The sequence below is a fragment of the Kluyveromyces marxianus genome, chromosome 1 (genome assembly GCF_001417885.1).
Source record: "Kluyveromyces marxianus DMKU3-1042 DNA, complete genome, chromosome 1".
NCBI lineage: Eukaryota > Fungi > Ascomycota > Saccharomycetes > Saccharomycetales > Saccharomycetaceae > Kluyveromyces > Kluyveromyces marxianus.
The window spans coordinates 308122-326908 of record NC_036025.1 but is presented as its reverse complement, the minus strand read 5'-3'; the positions used below and the strand labels follow the sequence as shown (position 1 = coordinate 326908).

Below are 18787 nucleotides of genomic sequence, written 5' to 3'. Positions count from 1 at the left end.
AATAAGTTGCTTATTCTTATGTAGTGAGGCTTTATTGCATTTTTTTTAGCCATGCAAAACTGTTGACATGATACCATAACCGATGGTTATGACAACAACGAAAGCCAAGAGGGAAGCGGGAATACCTCTTGTGATGAAATTGTTGACTGATAGATATCTATTTCCCACTTCGTCCATCATGGAAATGGCGGTAACATTAGGGAAACCAGACGATGCAAGACCCATACCACAAGAAGCCAAGAGAGTGCATCCGAACACAAGGATAGGAGCAGCCTTTTTCGATGGTAAACTGTCACCAATTTCTTGGACCAATGGTAGAATGATGATTGCGGAAACTGTATGAGAAACGAAGGTACCGACAACTAACATGACTATTCCGAAAATGCACAAGACGGCGTAGGTTGAGTAATCCATAACTCTCTTTTGTAGGGCTCCGGCAATAGTAGCAAGAAGACCGGACGATGAAACTGCAGCACCTAATGCGATACCACCCATGGCTAAGATAACAATAGACCATGGGAAGTTGTTTATATCCTGTGTGGTTAGCAAACCGGTCCCGAAGAAAAGCACGATTGGAATAACGGCAACTTCACCAGCAGCACCAAACGCACTCTCGATCTTGGAAAGAACACACCACAAGATGATTGTAACCACTGTTACTACCATAATGTAATACTGCTTCAAAGTAAACTTCTCCTTGATTGGCTTGTAAGGTTTTAGCGTTGTTGTATTAATCTTGAACGTAAAGATCATCAACAACCAGATGAGGAAAATAGAAACAATACTAACGGGAAGTGCGACTGCGAAAAAGTTACCCCATCCGATACCGTATGGTTTTAGATAGTCCATGGCGATAACATTTTGTGGGGAGGAAATTGGAGAAGCCATACCACCCACGTTTGCAGACAAGGCGACACCTAGAATCAAAGCCTTTGCGAAAGGAGTTTCGCTTGTAAGTGTCCTCAACACGGTTTGGATCAAAGAGTACGTTAGCACTGGAGAGGCCACGTTAGAAATCCACATTGACAAGAAGAAGACAACTCCCATAACAACAATTAAAACATTTCTTGGCTTGGTACCAGCTGCTGTCAATAGATAGGAGGCCAAAACTTTGGCAATGTTGTACTTTGACAATGCAGCGGCTAATGTGAAACCAGCCAACAACACCATAATTGTAGAGGACCACATTTTACCTAGAATGTAACTAGACGCATCAACGGCATGCATGACATGGCCACTATCATCCTTCAACACTCTGAACAAGACCACTAATAGAGGAACAAAGATAGCAGTGACGAATAGCGGGATTGCTTCAGTTGCCCATAGCAAAGCAACACATTCCACCAATGCCATACAACGGTGTTGTGCTTCGTCATTGAAGGTCTTAACAGCCAATAGAATGATAGTGAAAACGATAATGATGTAAATTTTTAGTGCTCTTGTGGTGAAGAAAAGCTTTGGAATAGAAAGCTTTTCGATAGTGAACCACTTGAACGAGATTGGGTTAGGCAATGTGTAAGAGTAGTATTCCAAATGGGTGTTGTTTTCCAAGTTACTAATTTCACCATTAACTGCTGGTCTTCCTACAGAAGTGAAATCGTTCTGCTGGGACTCCAATCCAAGCAAGTCCTTCCATACGGTGTTTCTCTCCCACACGATGAAATCACGCAAGTAGGACCTTAGTTCATCCTTGACGGTTTCGATGTCGTCTTCTTGATCAGTGATGACGGCGTAGTAAGAAATTAGGTGGGAAATTTTGTTATCCAGTTGCGAGATAGTTTCTGGCAAAAAGATGTGTGCGTCTTTGAAGAATTCGCCGGATTCGATGAGCTCTTGTTTTACGTTGCAACCTAGCACTTTGTCGAACTTTTTAGTAATTTTGGAAAAACCGATGCGGTTCAACTCTATAAAAGACTTTAGCTGGGCCAAATCGACGTATAAATCTATCACGTTCTTCTTGAGGATAGCCTTCTTTTGTGACTTCAAGTTGTAGTCCGAGTAGTTCAACAACGCTGTGTTGTCTCTGGTTTCCTCTTCCTCTTCTTCCTCTTCTTCTTCTTCCTCGTCGTCGTCGATGAAATCGTCAATCATTCCGTTACTGTCGAGGCGAGCGGTTTGCGAGTGGCCCGACAGACGTCTGGACAGTCCCGAAAACCCAGTCTCGTTGCTCTTGGTTCTGGTAGCGACCGCGCTCAACGATTGCGACTCCATGGCCTCGCGGTAGACGTGGTTTTGCAAGTTGGCAAAACCAGCTTTTTCCAAATCCTTCGTTAGCGTTTCAAATTTGGAATAGAGCTTAGCCTCCAATCTCTTGTAGAAATCGTCAATCTTGTGCTTCTCATCAGTGAGCTTGGCGAGGAACACGTCCTGTGAGTTGAAAACGGTGCGTTCGCTCGACACAGACGACCGCTTGTCGAAATCGAACCCAAACTTCAGCTTTCTGCCGTTTCCGTTACCACCACTGCTACTCCTGCCCTGTTTCCTGTTCGCATGGTACTCGCCCAACTCGATGGTCTCGACATTGGCATCGTCGTCCCCGTTGAAGTTCTTGCCCACCTGGCCTTCTTCGTCCAAGACACCACCAGCACTACTGCTGCTGCCTTTTTTCCAAAACTTTAGCGCTCCTAGCTTCCCACCAATCTTGCTACCAGACTCCCCGGTAGTCTCGTTGCCCAACCCTTCCAGTTGGTCCAGCTCCTGCTGCTGCAACGAGTAAATCAACTTCTTCAAGTGCGAATAGTCGATGTAATAGTCCTGCCATTCCGGTACCGCATTGTATTTCAACGAGTGCGAGAACTTCATCCTTTGGCTGTTCCTTGGCTGTTCCTTAGCAAGCTACCTACTTTGTTTGTTTGTTTGTTTTCTTTCTTTCTCTAGAACTACACACAACCTAAGCTAACCTCCAGCCGCACCTGCCTGCTCCTTCCAATGAGTCTGCCTCGCTGCTCATCTTATATACATATTCAGACAGAACACACTTTTTACAAGTGCTACAACATTTCTCACATTTCCTCTTTGCCCTTTTCTTTTTCGTGCCAGCCTGCGCACTACTACTACTAGTACTACTACTGTTCAAGGCGAAAGAAAGAGTGACAGAAACTCTCTGCAAAAACGGCTGTGACACTGCACAGACTTCTCCAGACCCTATGCTAGGCGAGCCTTAAAAAGGCCAGTACACGGCCTATCCGCCCGCCAGCGGAACACGCTAGCCAAGCTTATAGGCCTAAGCTTATGTTTGGAATTGCATTTTGATCTGGTTTTTGATGTGCTACGAGATCGCACCTGCGTCAGAGACGCGGCACGGTACGGCCAGTTGCAGCCAGCCCGCCCGCCAATCAACCACCAATCAACCATCGAAGCGGGTTGGTGTTCCATGCTACGGGCCGCGCTAGGCAATAAAACGCCTTCGCTTTCGCTTTCGCTTTCGCCTCCGCCTGTTTGAAATTAATTTCCTGATAAAGCGCTAGCTGGCACCGATTGATTGATTGATTGATTGATTAAATTAGATCGTCCGTCAGGGCCCACGTGGGACGCCGCATTGAGAAATAGTAAAAAATAAAATAGAATAAATTTAATTAAACAGGAATTAAAAAAAAAAAAAAAAACAAAAAACAAAAAAAAAAAAAACAGACTTAATCACATGTCGTCCGTCGACTCCTGGCAACGGGGAAAAAGAAACCACAGGGGAAAATGGAAAATGAAAATCCGAATCCGCTTGGTTTAATCCAGAAGAGGCGCGGGCGGGACTCGAACCGGGGGAGAGAGCGAGACAGAGACAGAAACCACCCATACCTCCCTCTCCCTCTCCCTCTCCATCGCCATTCGAGGTTGGTCGATGTCACGTGACCGTGCCACAGTTTGTGTCTGGTCTGGTCTGGTCTGGTCTGTTGTGTTTTTTTTTTTTTTCCTCCTTCTGACTCATTCCCCTCCATTCGCCTTGCACCACCCACACCGCACACGAAATTCCGTGGGAATATTTTTTTCTCTTTCTTGCCTGGCGCCTCGAGCGGCCCGTCCCGTCTCCCACATCAATCCACCACCATATCATTTCCCATGGAATTATGATTTTTTTTTTTTTTTTTTTTTTCAGTTTTGTAGTGTAGGCAGGCAGGCAGGCAGGCAGGCGATGAGCTTCACAGAGTCAGCTATGACTGGATGAGATTGGATACGATTTCACCAAATGACACAGGAAACAGTGATATATATATATATATATATATGTGTGTGTGTGTGTGTGTGTCGACACAAGCTGATACCGGTCTATTCAATTTTTGTACAATTCTCCCCTACAAAGGCTAACCACCACTACCACCACCCACCTCTGCCATGCTAGCTGCTAGAAGATCTACAAGATCGATCTCACTGGCAAGAGTCAGAAGAACTCTTTCCACAGTAAACGAAGACGCATTCCTACGTGCACCAGCAGAACTGCAATCCAGAGTACCGCCATATGCCAAGCTCATCTCGAAACTGCAAACGGTCAAATCGATTTTGAACGATGCCCCATTGACCTTGGCTGAGAAAATTCTATACTCGCACTTGTGCGACCCTCACGAGTCGCTAGTCTCTTCTTCCCTCGCCGATATCAGAGGCCAGCAGTACTTGAAGTTGAATCCGGACCGTGTCGCAATGCAGGACGCTTCCGCTCAAATGGCCCTTTTGCAATTCATGACTACTGGGTTGCCCGAAACGGCCGTTCCAGGTTCCATTCACTGTGACCATTTGATCGTTGGTAAGGAAGGTGAAACCAAGGACTTGGCCTCGTCAATCGCCACGAACCACGAGGTGTTCGACTTCTTGCAGTCGTGTGCATCCAAATACGGTATCCAGTTCTGGGGCCCAGGTTCGGGTATCATCCACCAAATCGTGCTCGAAAACTTCTCGGCCCCAGGTCTAATGATGCTCGGTACAGACTCGCATACCCCGAACGCAGGTGGTTTGGGTGCCATTGCCATCGGTGTCGGTGGATCTGACGCCGTGGACGCCTTGACAGGAACCCCCTGGGAGTTGAAAGCCCCAAAAGTCCTGGGTGTTAAGCTCACAGGCAAGATGAACGGCTGGACTTCGCCAAAGGACGTCATCACAAAACTTGCCGGTATCCTTACCGTGAGAGGCGGGACCGGTTACATCGTCGAATACTTCGGAGAAGGTGTGCAAACGCTATCGTGTACCGGTATGGCTACCATCTGTAATATGGGTGCTGAAATCGGTGCAACAACCTCCACTTTCCCATACCAAGAAGCTCACAAACGCTACTTGCAAGCAACCAACAGATCTTTTATCGCATCCGCAGCTGACCAAGCCCTACATCAATTTGGCTTCCTCAAGGCGGACGAAGGCGCTGAGTACGATAAGGTCGTTGAAATCAACCTCTCAGAATTAGAGCCTCATGTGAACGGTCCCTTCACTCCTGATTTGTCCACTCCAATTTCACAATTTGGCGAGAAAACTTTGAAAGAGGATTGGCCTCAAAGAATATCTGCTGGTTTGATCGGTTCTTGTACTAATTCCTCTTATCAAGATATGACTCGTGCAGCAGACTTGGTTAGACAAGCGGCCCAGGCTGGTTTGAAACCTAAAATTCCATTCTTCGTTACCCCAGGTTCAGAACAAATTAGAGCGACTCTTGAAAGAGATGGTCTCATCGATACTTTCGAAAAAAATGGTGCCATCGTGCTCGCTAACGCTTGTGGCCCATGTATCGGTCAATGGGATAGACAGGATGTATCCAAAAATTCTAAAGAATTTAACTCCATCTTTACCTCCTTCAACAGAAACTTTAGAGCAAGAAACGACGGTAACAGAAACACAATGAACTTCTTGACATCACCTGAAATGGTAACCGCTATGATCTACTCTGGTGATGCTCAGTTCAATCCTATGAAGGATTCAATCAAATTGGATGATGGTAACGAATTTAAGTTTGCTCCTCCAAAAGGTGAAGAACTACCTCATGACGGATTCATTGCTGGTAGAAAAGAATTTTATCCTGTAAACGATCCAAAACCTGATCCTAGCATTGAGGTTAAGGTATCGCCAGATTCTGACCGTCTACAACTATTGGATCCATTCCCAGCATGGAATGGCAAAGAGTTGAAGACTACCGTGCTGTTAAAGGTCGAAGGTAAATGTACAACAGATCATATATCCGCAGCAGGTGTGTGGTTGAAGTACAAAGGACATCTAGAGAATATTTCTAACAACACTTTAATTGGTGCCCAAAACAAAGAAACTGGAGAAGTTAATAAAGCTTACGATTTAGACGGTACCGCTTACGGTATTCCAGAACTTATGATCAAATGGAAGGAGGAAAAAAGACCTTGGGTAGTTGTTGCTGAACACAATTACGGTGAGGGTTCTGCTAGAGAACATGCTGCTCTATCTCCAAGATTCTTAGGCGGAGAAATTATTCTCGTTAAATCGTTTGCAAGAATTCATGAAACCAATTTGAAGAAACAAGGTATGCTACCGTTAACCTTCGCTGATGAATCTGACTATGATAGAATATCATCCGGTGATGTTTTAGAAACGCTAGACTTAGCGGATATGATCGCAAAGAATGGGGACAATGGGGGTACTCTGGACGTTAAGGTTACAAAACCATCCGGAGAATCATTTATAATTAAAACAAAGCACACCATGTCCAAGGATCAAGTAGAGTTTTTCAAGGCTGGCTCTGCCATTAACTATATTGGTAACATTCGCCGCTCATCTACATGATTAAATGATTTTAAGGTGATGGCCTGTCATATAACGTTTTATCGCTTTTGTAAATATATGCAAACTTCTATATAGATGCGGACCTATTATTTATTATTAACATTGATTGTAAATTAATAATTATCTTTAAGGTGTTTGAAAAAAAACACAGTTACATGATAAAACGGTTATTTACTTGAAAAAACAACTACTACTACTAATACTACTGCTGTCTACTCCCTATATATAGATGAAGTATTCGATTATTCTATAAGGTTACTCGTTTTTGTTTTCGTTTAAAAACTAATTTCTGGGTAATAACTCCAAACTTAATGCATAGGCTCTGTCTGAATCTTTTATGTATAACGTATTGACTCTCCAAAATTCAAATAATATAAATTCCTGAAGTTCTGGAACAGGTTTAATGCTCTTAGAATCGATATCAATGGTACCGGTTAAACTTAAAAAGGAATCTCTCTTCCTTACATGAGAAATTTTACTGTCCATATCATATCCCACTTGGAAAAATTGAAGTAGTGCGACAATTCCGGTAATCTTGAAGTATTTATCGATGTTTACGAGTTTATGAGGACGGAATGAGTCTGGATTTCTAAACTTAGGATTGCCTTCATCAATGAATGTAAGGTCTTGCAAAAATAGATTGAAGAAAGGAACAGTTGGTAGAAGTGATTTTGTAGAAATTACACCATTTGATGAAGAACTTTCAGAAATTAAGTGATCAAGCTTTTTCCTGTAAACTTTGTAATTATTATTGGGGTGGATTATTTTTGAAAGATAATCATACAATTCCACATCTTCGTCAGATAGGATGTTCCATATCATTGAGAGTCTTGAAATGACATAACTCTGTAATGTTGTCATAATGGAAGCAAGGGTATTAAAATTTCTGAAATACAAGGCTGATAACGCTATTCTTAACCATGCATTTAATCTTGCTGCCCTTTTCTTGAGAGTAATTCCAGGAGTTAAAATAGATTCCAAAACGTAGTTGGAGAGAAGGTTCGTGAGAGTTATCAAGCAATTCACATTTGGTGAGTCTGATAAATCTATATTCTTAGAAGAATATTTTCCTTTCAAAATTTCCGAGGGTGTGATTCTAATAAATGTACTTGATTCGATCAATGATAATTGTTTAGCCACTTCTAAGGGATTCAACTCTGAAAGATTGAGATCATTGTGAATGAAACTTCTTGGTGATGATTGCTTTTTGGAATTTGCCACTAGTTTCATCCACTCCTTTATCAACTGCACTAAACTGTAATTGCTTACAAAAGTCTTTGTAGATATTGAACCATTTGGGAAGCCAACCATATCGCGATAATTTAAAACGATCCGTTCTATATCCGACAAATTTCTTCTGGTTAGCAGTGAAGAACTTCCTAGGCTTAGAATTGGAACTGGAAGTGAGATAGTACTATGAGAAGAGTGGGGTAGTTTTGTAAGCTCGTACCTTTCGATAAACTGTTCATCGATGGTCGCTGTGGTAGAAGAAGAGTGACTTGAGGTTGTTGAAGATGCTACAGAAATCATCGAGTTCGTTTTCTTCACAGGATTCACATTTCTAGGAACTAATTGTGAAATGCCGTCTAGATGTTTCTCCATATATTTTGGTGTATATGCGGCCAGTTTTGCTGCCGTCTCAATCAATATTTTGGCCTCTATTGGGAGATGTTGTGATACTTCTTCATTGAAGAAATTTATCATCGTTGGGATCAATTTATAGTCTCGTTCATAGTCCCAATAGCTTTCGATCCAGATATTAATAACTTTACAAACTTGGCGACGTCTACTTCTGACTCTTGATGCAAGAGAAGAGAAGGTTCCGTTCTTTTCTCCAAGGGCATACTTTGTTGACTGGCCTTTAGTGTCAAACCTCAAAATTAAGCATTCTAATAATTCTTCGCTGGTACCAAAGGACTTGTAATTCAATAAAAATGTAAACAGCAGCTTTTCATCAAACTTTCTCATTTCATCTGTTACCATGAACACTAGAGCTCTAAAAGAAATTCCAATTAGACGGTCTTCCTTGTCTGTTAGAATTTCTTCTTTCATTGCTTCCGTATCATTTATTTGATACGAATCGTCACTATTGTTCTGATCTGGAGTAAATAGTTCAAACTGTGGATCTCCAAAGAAAGACTTTTTGTCAGGCATGTAGTCTAATAGCATTTGTGAACCACCGGGAGATAAGATGTTACTTTGATTTCCAGATCTAATGGTGGAAAACCTTGCAAGCTTTTTTGAGAACGAAGGAGATTCTATAATTTTATTTCTGTTTTCTTCGAGAAATGAATGAAATTGGTCAGGGTTTTTATTTAATTTCTTCACCATGTTATTAGAACATTTTTTAATAAATTGTTCAGGTGATATTCTTATTTCATAAAAGGCTGGGTACTTCCTTTCATCACTTAATTGGAAATCGCCAATCAGTTTCAAGTAATTATTACAACCAGAAACTGCGTTGCTTATTAGTCTAGTCATCTGGGCTATTATCAAGATCATATGTTCACCCTCGTCTGTGTAGTAATAAATGTCATCCAGCAATAATATATTGTTGTTATCATCGTATTTTTCTTTGATTGTCTGTGTAACGAAAACCTTAACGCACGAAACTAACTCGGAAACTAATGAGAGTAGGGGATCAAGATTATAATCCAAGTTGTTCTCATACTGGCTATTATACTTTTCTTGAATGATAGAGGAACACGCCTGGCTAATATACAATAGTTCTCTCAATAGTAAGATTATTTGATGTACAATGCTTTCTAATATTTCACAATTAGCTGGACTATGTTCAATCATATCTAACCTTCCTAAAATTAGCCCAAAGTAAGTAAATAGTATATCATGGATTTCTTTAAGCCTAGTGGAAGCCGATGGGGGAGTTTTTAGATTTGGTAACTCTTTCCTTGTGGTAGATTTTGTGACCGATGAATAGTACTCTGGTTTGTTATTTATAGCAGTGGTACTAGGTCTTTGCAATTGATTCAAACCACGGTTTAAGTTTTGTTTTTCTAATTCATATGACCTTCTTTCCACCCACCAAATTTCATAGAACAAGAAGGCTTTGCGCAAAATCGCAAATGTTAATGAGACCAAGGTTTGAATTTTAGTGGTACTCGTAGTATTTTTATAGGAATCCGCCTTTATCATCAAATTATACCATTCTGCTAATAATCTTTTTCTCATCTTCTTTATCATTGGTTTCTTTTGCACAAAGTCATTTGATCTTGAAACGCAGTCAGTTTCTAACAAAAGAGTTTTCACACCATCACGTATTCTATTAATATAGTTGATGTCGAAAGAATAGTGATTTGAATGCTCTAGTTTTCTGTTTTGAGGATTAAGTATAAACTTTGCACTTGCTGACAATAGCTGTTCAAGGGGTTTTCTTGTTTCTATGAATACCTCGAGTTCATCCTTATCTTTGGATGGCTTTTCTTGTTTTACAGCATCCGCAAAATAATTAAATGGGACCCATCCTCTTTGCATATTTTTGATTAACGTTACCTCCCCCCAACCAGATTCATCGACACTATGAACAAACGCTGCGTCATCTTTCTCGAAAGATATGCAAATGGCAGCATCTTCTTTATTTTCCAGAGATGAAACGTTAAAGGAATGAACAGCTATGATAAAGAGATAAGCTAAGTTTTCTTCGTCCTTTTCTTCAGGGCCAACATTTTTTGTTGAACCTTGTAAAACAGGCTCATTTTCCTCCTTCGCTCTGGAAATTGTTGATGTTGGGGTGTCTATTGTTTCTCCCGCTGAAAGTAAAATACCATTATGAGCAGATTTTCCATAAGAGTCGAAAGTAAATTCTTGAGTAGTGTTTCCGTCATCAGTGTCGCTAATGATAGTTCCATTGGGGTCATGGTCTGAATTTTGATATTGGTGCCCATCATGGCTTAGCCCAAGTCCAACTATATGATTATTCGAGTTGTGGCCATGGACACTGGGGGAGCTAGAGACCTGATTATTAGCTTTAGGTGTGACATTGTCTATGAATTGATCATTTTGTACTACCGGTGTACTATTTAAGTCAGTCAAGGCTTCTTTACTTTTTGTAAATGCTGAGAAAGGATGTCCTTGATGAGAATGTAATTCATTCTGACTGCGAAACTCTTCTGAACGAGCCGTTAGAAAAGTATCGTTGGATGTATATGTATTAGATGACTGTACTGAAGCATGTTTACCTTCTTCGGTTAGACGCTGGGCGATGGTGGAAAACCTTATTGTATTAGAAGAGCTTCTATTTTGTGCTCTAATTATTGATGCTCTTAAATCAAGTGGTTTGGTTGGAGATACTTCTAAATCAGTTTCATCCTCTTTATTAATTGTTTCCTGTCGCCCAAACAAAGGCGTAGTGTTATAACTCATCGTTCAAGGTAATTTATCCCTTTCAAATGTGATACAGTACGATATAGTACTGCAAGCAGTCTAAAAACTGAAATAAAATGCGCAATCCCTTTTAAGTGTAAGCAAGATTAGACACCGTGAGTTGAACCACAAATTACTCTTTACTGTATCACTTCAACGATAAATATGTAGGGTCTCTAACCGTTAAAATACTGCATGACGCTATTGAACCGTTTAGAAGTGTTTGTTTTAAAGTACCTTCCAAAATACCTGTGAAATACTTTTGGCGTTTTATAAATCACTATGTACGTTTTGATGTTTATGTTTCATAAAAAATTACTTGGTAAGGTCATTAAGGGCTTGCAAACCCTGTAGTCGTTCTTCGTATAAAGCTGCTAACTTACTGACTTTACTACCCTTGGTGATGTCACCATAACCTTCGTTGGAGAATTTTGTGCTATTAGCAGATTTTTGCTGAAGTAGTTTCTTTTTCTTGAGTTCTTTGTCAAAACTTTTTATTTTGTCATTCTTCTCGATAGTCAACTGTTCTAGTAAGTCTTGTAATCCTAATATTTCATCATCCTCTGTATCTGAATTGTTGTCTTTAATAGCTTCCTTAGCTAGCGGTTTTGATGGTGAACGTAAATTATATTTAGTGACGCTCTGACTACTTGCCAAGGAGCTTGCTGAGTCATTTCTAGATTCCAAAATGAATGTTGATGGTGGTTCCAGTATTGGCTTTTCCCCTATTGTTTGGGTACATTTTTCGCCTATCAACTCTATAGATGAACTCTTTGCTGAAGAAGGCGGCGTCTCTTTAGAATAAGAAGCAGACGATATAGATCTTGATCTTGCAGAAGATGACGATGAGACTGGATATCTTGTTGGGCTCGACTTTCTAGGCTTCGGTAATGCAGGTGGATTTATTGGACGTTCGGATATAATTCTTGCTGGTAGAGTAGGAGCACTTTTCGAGTCCAATTCATCAATAATTGAATAAAAATGTAACAAAAGGTTTCTAATGAATCTTGTCCCTATTGCGAGTTTATCGCTGCTTTTAATCGAGACCTTTTCTTTACACAATGTTGGTGTTAAAGACTTACTGAGCGTTTTTAACGTATGTTTTGTAGTCTCATTATTGTCAAGAAAAGTGATGAACAAAGGAAATATGGCCCTTAATAAGTCATAATAACCATTATATTCAATGATTGCATTAAAAGTTTTTTTTGTATAATTTAAATCATCTTCAAGTGGAAGGGGTATAAGATCTAGAGGAATGAGAGGCTTGCTCTTATTTTTCAGAAAGTGTAAGAATACAGAGCCTAATGAGTATATGTCCCATTGCGATAGATCCACATAATGATTCCTTTCAATGACGTCTAAAAGGATATTAATCCTCTTGTATGATCCGGGTTTTTGAAACACTAACTCTGATTTAGGACCTTCTGCTTTCAACCTTTTGAATATTTTATCAAATATCAGTTGTCTATATTGACGATAAGCAATGCTGTTTGGTTTCACTCTAAATTGTTCTGGAACTTCTATCTTCTCATTGAATTGATAGTCATAGAGATAAACATTCAGACTTATCCGAAGAAGAGTTATATCCAGATAGTTTGCTAAGTCTGTCACAGATTGGACATGAATGATGCCATCTGTTGAGGAATCTTTGTTATTCAGGCCTTTTATTCGCATGGCATTTTTTAGCACTTGTAGTACGGTTTTTGCAAAAAAGGACTCGTGGACAATCAAGGTCTTTTGAATCAAATAACGCATTTCTTTGGGTAGCTTGGAGTATAATTTTATCCCATAGACCCAACTAATTTCATTACTTGTAAATCCTGAACTAAACACAACTAGAGTAAATGGTTCTTTAGGCAGTTTAGTTAGAACCTTGTCCATTAAACCATCGATGAGTAGCTCGTAGACTTCTTTGTCTTGTACCAAACTAAAAGCTGGGAGGTAGGTGGAGTCAAAAACATAAACCGGTGAATCCGATTCCAGATCCACCGAATATGATTTGTAGAATATGCTATTTACATTCACGTCAATTGATTTTACCATTTTCTATTGACCGATATGTTTAAGCTGTTTACACCAGCAAATGGATTTTGGATATTTGTATTCACGAGAAGTTTTAATGTTTTAGCAGTGTAAACTAGGCATCGATGTCTCTAATTCGAAAAAAAGAAGCTCCGATTCACGTAGTATGTCTATCTGATTATTATATTTCCTTATTCAGATCTTTTTTTCAAAAACCTGAGGTTTTAAAGAAAAAGACGTAAACAAAGAATTAAAATGATTGCCCTTAGGAGACTCGAACCCCTGACATATGGTTCCATGCATGCTGGCTAAAAACTATGTTGGGAAAAGACGAAGCTTTCGTGGGCTCAAGAATGAATGCTCTTTGTTTTTAATTCTCTGCATGTCAATTAAACTTTGCGTATTTGCAGTAGAACTTTTGTATATTGATGTTAAAGCTTCATATAATCATATATACGTAGCCGGAACTTGAAAAAATATGGCCCTTCAAGCTAATTATCTTTAGTTCTACTCTTATTCAGGTATAATATTCTTTATCCTACTGGGTATTGACCGACTTAATCAACAAGTGATTTGTGTTTTGTATATATTTTGGATTAAGTAATAATATTAAAGTAAGAGTAAGTAAGCTGTACAAAGTAGTGGTGGTGAAATTATTTATAGTTGTTTGGGAACCATTATGCCATGTTCATAATGTCTTGACTGGGAATATTGTTGGATATTTTATTGATTTTAACCTTACTTCAGACTTTTGACTTTTTGACACAGATTTTGGATTTAAATTTCTCTAATTAAATCAAAATATAGAAAAAAATATAACAATGGTATTGCCAAAGAAAATTGATTATAATTGACAGTTATAACTATATATTACTTAGTTTTCTGTTTCTTGTTAGATACTGAGCTTTCCTCAGAGACTAGTTTCTTAATGTTTTCATACACCTCCGTGGTTGTTAAGTTTGTTAGTCTATGTTTCGATTCGTACTTTTCCTTTTCTTCTTTATATTGTGGATCACTTAATAGTGTTCTTAAATGTTCATCAAATTGAGATTCGGGTATGAGTTTTCCAGTAATTGGACATTTAATATTTTGTTCATTGAAGTTATTCTGATATTTTTCATGTTGTAATCTAGTCTCACCTGCTTTTTTGATAACCATGTTTTTCCTCTTTCTTTTAGTAGTTGTTTTATCTTCCTTTCTTTCCTTGAATATACTAATATCTTGTGTAAGTTTTGTCCTTTTCAAATGCTCGAAATCAACAGAAGAAGGTAAACCCTCTTTTTCATCCTCTTCTGAGAAAGTTATCCTCTCAACTAATTCAAACTTGTTCCATTGATAAGCTGAAAATCGTATTCTGAGCCTCTTTGATGTTTCTCTCATTTCATATTTAAGTTCATCTTGAAACTCTTGACTCTGAGCTCTTTGAAATGCTCTGAAAAGCAAGATTTTCTTAATAGGCCCTTTAATGTCAGCTAAGGGTCCGTATTCCCCAGCTGATATTTGTTCATATTGATTGATGAATTCTGTTAATACAGGATTTAAAGAATGATCATGTCTTAAAAAGGCGAATCGCGAATCTGATGAATATTTGGCACGTAGTTTCTCTAAATAGTCGACGCCGCTATTTATTGCGCAAAAATGTGCCGTAGCCTTGATCAAATCTAGGTCTTTTTTGCCCACATCATTCCGATATGTGCTAAACACAAAAGGGTAAGGTTCAAGAGGTCGATTTTCAGTTTCCTTTCCATCAGTACTTTCAGCATTTTGAGAACTTCTTTTACGCTCTAAAATGAATGAATAGTAGTCATAATATTTGTTTCCAGGCAAAACAAATTTTGTCTTATCTGAATTTAACTTTGCTTCAAATGCAGTTCCGTTTCGATGCACATATTCAACAGTGTTTAAAATATCCAATTTTGTAGACTCATCTTCAGGCACTTCAATCCAATCAGGTATATCATCGTTTGACAGGTCAGTCATTCTATATCTGCAATCCACTTTTCACACTGCGGGCTTTGCGGATGTTCACTTCAGAATTCTGTGTTTTGTATATTTGTAGGAACAGAAATACTTTGTAGATTTATGATTTTTAGGTATTTCTGTTGTTGTAAAACTTAACGCTTTAACTCTACCAATAAATAGAATAAGAACAGCATTTGTTTGCTTCACGTACTCAATCTAATGTTAAGCAATTAAATAAGCACCGAGCAATATGGAATCGCTGATTACTTTTTCCGATGTTCTGAAAGTTAGCAATGTTGTTAGGAATATTGCTTTTAGCTTGAACCCTGCTGATTATATTTCCTTTAGGCAGATAAACAAGAAGGTGTACCACGATCATTTGACAGGAGCTACAGATAAGAATTACTGGCTACATAGGGTAAAATGTCTAGGACTAGAACCAGAACCTGGTTATAGGCTTCCTAGCGATGTCAAAGTAAACGCAGCTAATATTGGAGTCACTTGTACTAAATTCGATCCCAGGGATCCGAAAGTTGCATACAAATTGTTTTACAGATTGCTACATCCATTTGTAAAGAGGTTATACCACAATGATGTGGCGAACTTTTTTCCGGAGGAGTATAATGAGCCGCTCACGCAGGCGAAGATTATAAAAGTCCTTGAAAAATACATTAATTCCTATAGCAATGATTGGCCCTATCACAGAAAAGTTCAAGAAAATCTGAAAATATTTAAGGAACTATTCACAACAAGTGTCATAAGGGAACTAGATCTTAATTTTGATAAAAAAAATTTCTCTTATTGTTCACAATTCGTGGAAGTTCTTTTGCTTCTTGACCATGAAGTAAGCGCTGTTGATTTCTTCAAATCTAAGAATGAATTTCCTGAAAGCATTAAACTTCCGGAGGAATTATTTGACGAAAATGATGAACTTCGTTATGATCAATTAGAACTAGCATTGGATACATTTACTCAATTTCTCAATGAAAAAATATCGATAACTGACCAACTTTTTCAAGACAGATATCCTGTTATAGTATTATACACAGAAAACTTTGTTCAAGATCATCTTATTCCCTATTTCCAAATTCAAATATCAAGCAGTAACACTCCTGATGCCAAAAATAAACGTCTTATGTCTCTCCCCACAATATACAGTAAATTATCTTCTCATTTCGTGAAAAAACTTCGTGATAACGTTAATGCAGGTACCTCTTATCAAAGGTTTGTGAGCGACTTCATACAATTGTACTTAGAGCCGGAAATCCAGAAGTTCTTTGATACTATGGTCCAAGATTTCACTACAACCACTGAAGATTTGCTTAAAGATTACGAAGAACAATCGCAGCGTAAACAGAAGGCAAAAGATGAGGCGTTATTTGAATCTCTAAAGAACAGTAATATGACGAACGAAGAGTTATTAGATGGTAAAACCAACTTCCTTAAATCGTTTACAAAAATATTCAAAATCAACAACAACACTCTGAAATCCCAGGCGGAACAAGATTTAGAAGTGTCTTATACATTACAAAAGATGAATAATAAATTACAAAATATCACTTCTTTGGTTAGTCTTGATTTGTGTTATAAAATCATTCAGGCTTGTAGAGAACATATGGAAAAAATTTACCTCTTTAAAGATGTAGAAGTGTTTGAGACAGTGGTAAAGTTAAAATGCCAAGAAATGTACAAAATTTTAATGTTTTTATTAAGCGAGAAGCATATAAAACTTGGCTTTGAAACTGCTCTTCAATTGTTAAAAGACTATGACGCCAATGAAACCAAATTAGCCTCCCTTAGCCCAAATGGAACATTTGATGATGATAACAAAGTGGAACCCCTAGTTCAGTTTACAGAGTTGATTAATATTGGGGATATTATCTTGCAGATGTTGTCGATTTTTTATAATAATGAGTTGATAGCCAAAGGGATAATTGATAAAAATAAAGATATATTTAATGATGTTGTTCACACTAAAAAGGTTTTCGAGACAATGCTCGATGATTATGTTGCCAATGGGTTAAACATCGGTATCGATAAATTAATGGATCAGGTTGAATTTACGTTCAATACTATGCAATTTCCCGATGATTTCAATCCTGATCCTAAGGATGCTTCCAGAAGAGAAATAGCCCCATCTAAGTGCGCTATTGCAAATGTGGAACTTCTTTCTGAACATTGTTTTTTATTAACAGGTGCTACAGACAAAGGAACTATAGATGTTTTTCAACAGGAAATTGGCGAGAGATTCTTTGACGAAGTAGTGAAAAATATTAAAAAGCATCTTATATCAGAAGATGGTGCTGTATTTTTGATAGCAGATCTAAACTACTATCATGATTTCATTTCCAAAAAACTAAAACAGAAAAACATTACCCCCTTTTTCCTTGGACTGAAGTCTGTAGGGCAACTCTATTTAATTTCAGGCAAGGACTCTAAAGAGCTGGGAAAGTTAATTTGTGATGTAGGTAAATTCCAAGGTGTTTTTACACAAGAGGAAATCTATGAATTGGTTCAAAGGAGGACAGATTGGTTCAAGGTCAGGAAAGATGTCGAAAAAGTTATGTACGGTCTTGGCGTTTCTGATTGTGTTATATGTTAGTTTCGGAAAATTAATACTGAGTAGCAGAGTTCTTAATAGTACCGTTTTTCTCTTATCCTTTAGAAAAGAAACTGCAGTAGAAAACCTTTACATTATCCAGGGCAATGTAATTCATACAATTTTCAACATCAATCTTGGTAAAGTTGTTCAAGGTTTCGTTATAGATATTTCCCTTTAATTTTAATACCCGTAGCGTCGGTATATTTTTAATTAACTTCATAATTTCCAGTGATATAGTCAACTTGAGATTCGTTTCTGTATTAGTTATTTCTAAGCTTTCCAATGAAGTAAAACCAGGATGAGTCAAAAAATCTCTGAACCTCTCACTGATAATAAACGAGTTAGAGTATTCGAGACTCAACGAACGAATTTTGTTTCTGCCAAAGTTCTCAATTTCGAACGGATATTCCCATGAGCAGTTATTTAGCCTTAAACTCTCAAGTTTTGGACATAAAGCGCCATCCTCTACAAAGTCATCTATCTGGAAATTGGAAACATTCAAATACTCCAAATTTTTAAAGGGCCTAACATGTTCTAAGCTGAATAGTGATCTTTCTTTAGTAGTAGTAACGCTTAATTCTTTCAAGTTTTCTGCCACATCACAGTATTTGAAGAAGCTGGTGGAGCCAGAGCTGTTTATATGTAGTGATCGTAGGTTGCGGAGTTTATTAATTTCCGAATTTGAAAAGAGCTTTTGAAATGGGTAGGTCCATTCATTTTTTGAACATGATGTAGTTATTCGCAATGACTCAATAAGGTGTTGTATCGACGGATCGAGGGGCCAATTGGGTTCATCCAGTAATTGTTCCCAGGGACACTTCACATTTGCAAATATATATGGCATTAAGATATGCCTTACCGTTTTACAGGTAGTTGCAAGAGAAATTTTCTCCTTATTTGATATTTGGTTGAGAATAGTTACCAAAACTTCATGGGGAATTGTCTGTAAGAACCATCCAAAATCCTTTTTAAATTCACTATTCAAATAGACCTTTGATACTTTAGACTTCTTGAGTATTAAGTCGTTATCACCGGTCCTTTTTAGCGTTGCCATCTGACATCTGTTGATGGCTTGCTTTCTTGCGCTTCTTAGGTATTTTC

At 38.4% G+C, this 18787-nt stretch overlaps 7 protein-coding genes across 7 annotated transcripts; 2 read left to right on the top strand and 5 right to left on the bottom strand.

Annotated features, from left to right (window-relative positions):
• Nucleotides 1-45: 45 nt before the first annotated feature.
• On the bottom strand, nucleotides 46-2802 carry PHO90 (SPX domain-containing inorganic phosphate transporter; the record flags this gene model as incomplete). Its single annotated transcript, XM_022818374.1, has 1 exon — nucleotides 46-2802. One exon carries the CDS (start codon nucleotides 2800-2802, stop codon nucleotides 46-48), a length of 2757 nt encoding a protein of 918 aa, XP_022673691.1.
• Nucleotides 2803-4326: 1524 nt separating this feature from the next.
• ACO2 (aconitate hydratase ACO2) lies at nucleotides 4327-6720 on the top strand (the record flags this gene model as incomplete). Its single annotated transcript, XM_022818363.1, has 1 exon — nucleotides 4327-6720. One exon carries the CDS (start codon nucleotides 4327-4329, stop codon nucleotides 6718-6720), a length of 2394 nt encoding a protein of 797 aa, XP_022673690.1.
• Nucleotides 6721-7002: 282 nt separating this feature from the next.
• Nucleotides 7003-11100, bottom strand: BUD5 (Ras family guanine nucleotide exchange factor BUD5; the record flags this gene model as incomplete). Its single annotated transcript, XM_022818351.1, has 1 exon — nucleotides 7003-11100. One exon carries the CDS (start codon nucleotides 11098-11100, stop codon nucleotides 7003-7005), a length of 4098 nt encoding a protein of 1365 aa, XP_022673689.1.
• Nucleotides 11101-11415: 315 nt separating this feature from the next.
• On the bottom strand, nucleotides 11416-13143 carry ECM25 (Ecm25p; the record flags this gene model as incomplete). Its single annotated transcript, XM_022818340.1, has 1 exon — nucleotides 11416-13143. The coding sequence occupies one exon, from the start codon at nucleotides 13141-13143 to the stop codon at nucleotides 11416-11418; it is 1728 nt and encodes a 575-aa protein (XP_022673688.1).
• An 849-nt stretch (nucleotides 13144-13992) lies between these two features.
• On the bottom strand, nucleotides 13993-15102 carry PRP21 (Prp21p; the record flags this gene model as incomplete). The annotated part of the gene is made up of 1 exon (XM_022818329.1): nucleotides 13993-15102. One exon carries the CDS (start codon nucleotides 15100-15102, stop codon nucleotides 13993-13995), a length of 1110 nt encoding a protein of 369 aa, XP_022673687.1.
• A 232-nt stretch (nucleotides 15103-15334) lies between these two features.
• Nucleotides 15335-17686, top strand: RCY1 (Rcy1p; the record flags this gene model as incomplete). Its single annotated transcript, XM_022818318.1, has 1 exon — nucleotides 15335-17686. One exon carries the CDS (start codon nucleotides 15335-15337, stop codon nucleotides 17684-17686), a length of 2352 nt encoding a protein of 783 aa, XP_022673686.1.
• Nucleotides 17687-17738: 52 nt separating this feature from the next.
• On the bottom strand, nucleotides 17739-18740 carry KLMA_10148 (F-box-like family protein; the record flags this gene model as incomplete). The annotated part of the gene is made up of 1 exon (XM_022818307.1): nucleotides 17739-18740. The coding sequence occupies one exon, from the start codon at nucleotides 18738-18740 to the stop codon at nucleotides 17739-17741; it is 1002 nt and encodes a 333-aa protein (XP_022673685.1).
• Nucleotides 18741-18787: the final 47 nt, after the last annotated feature.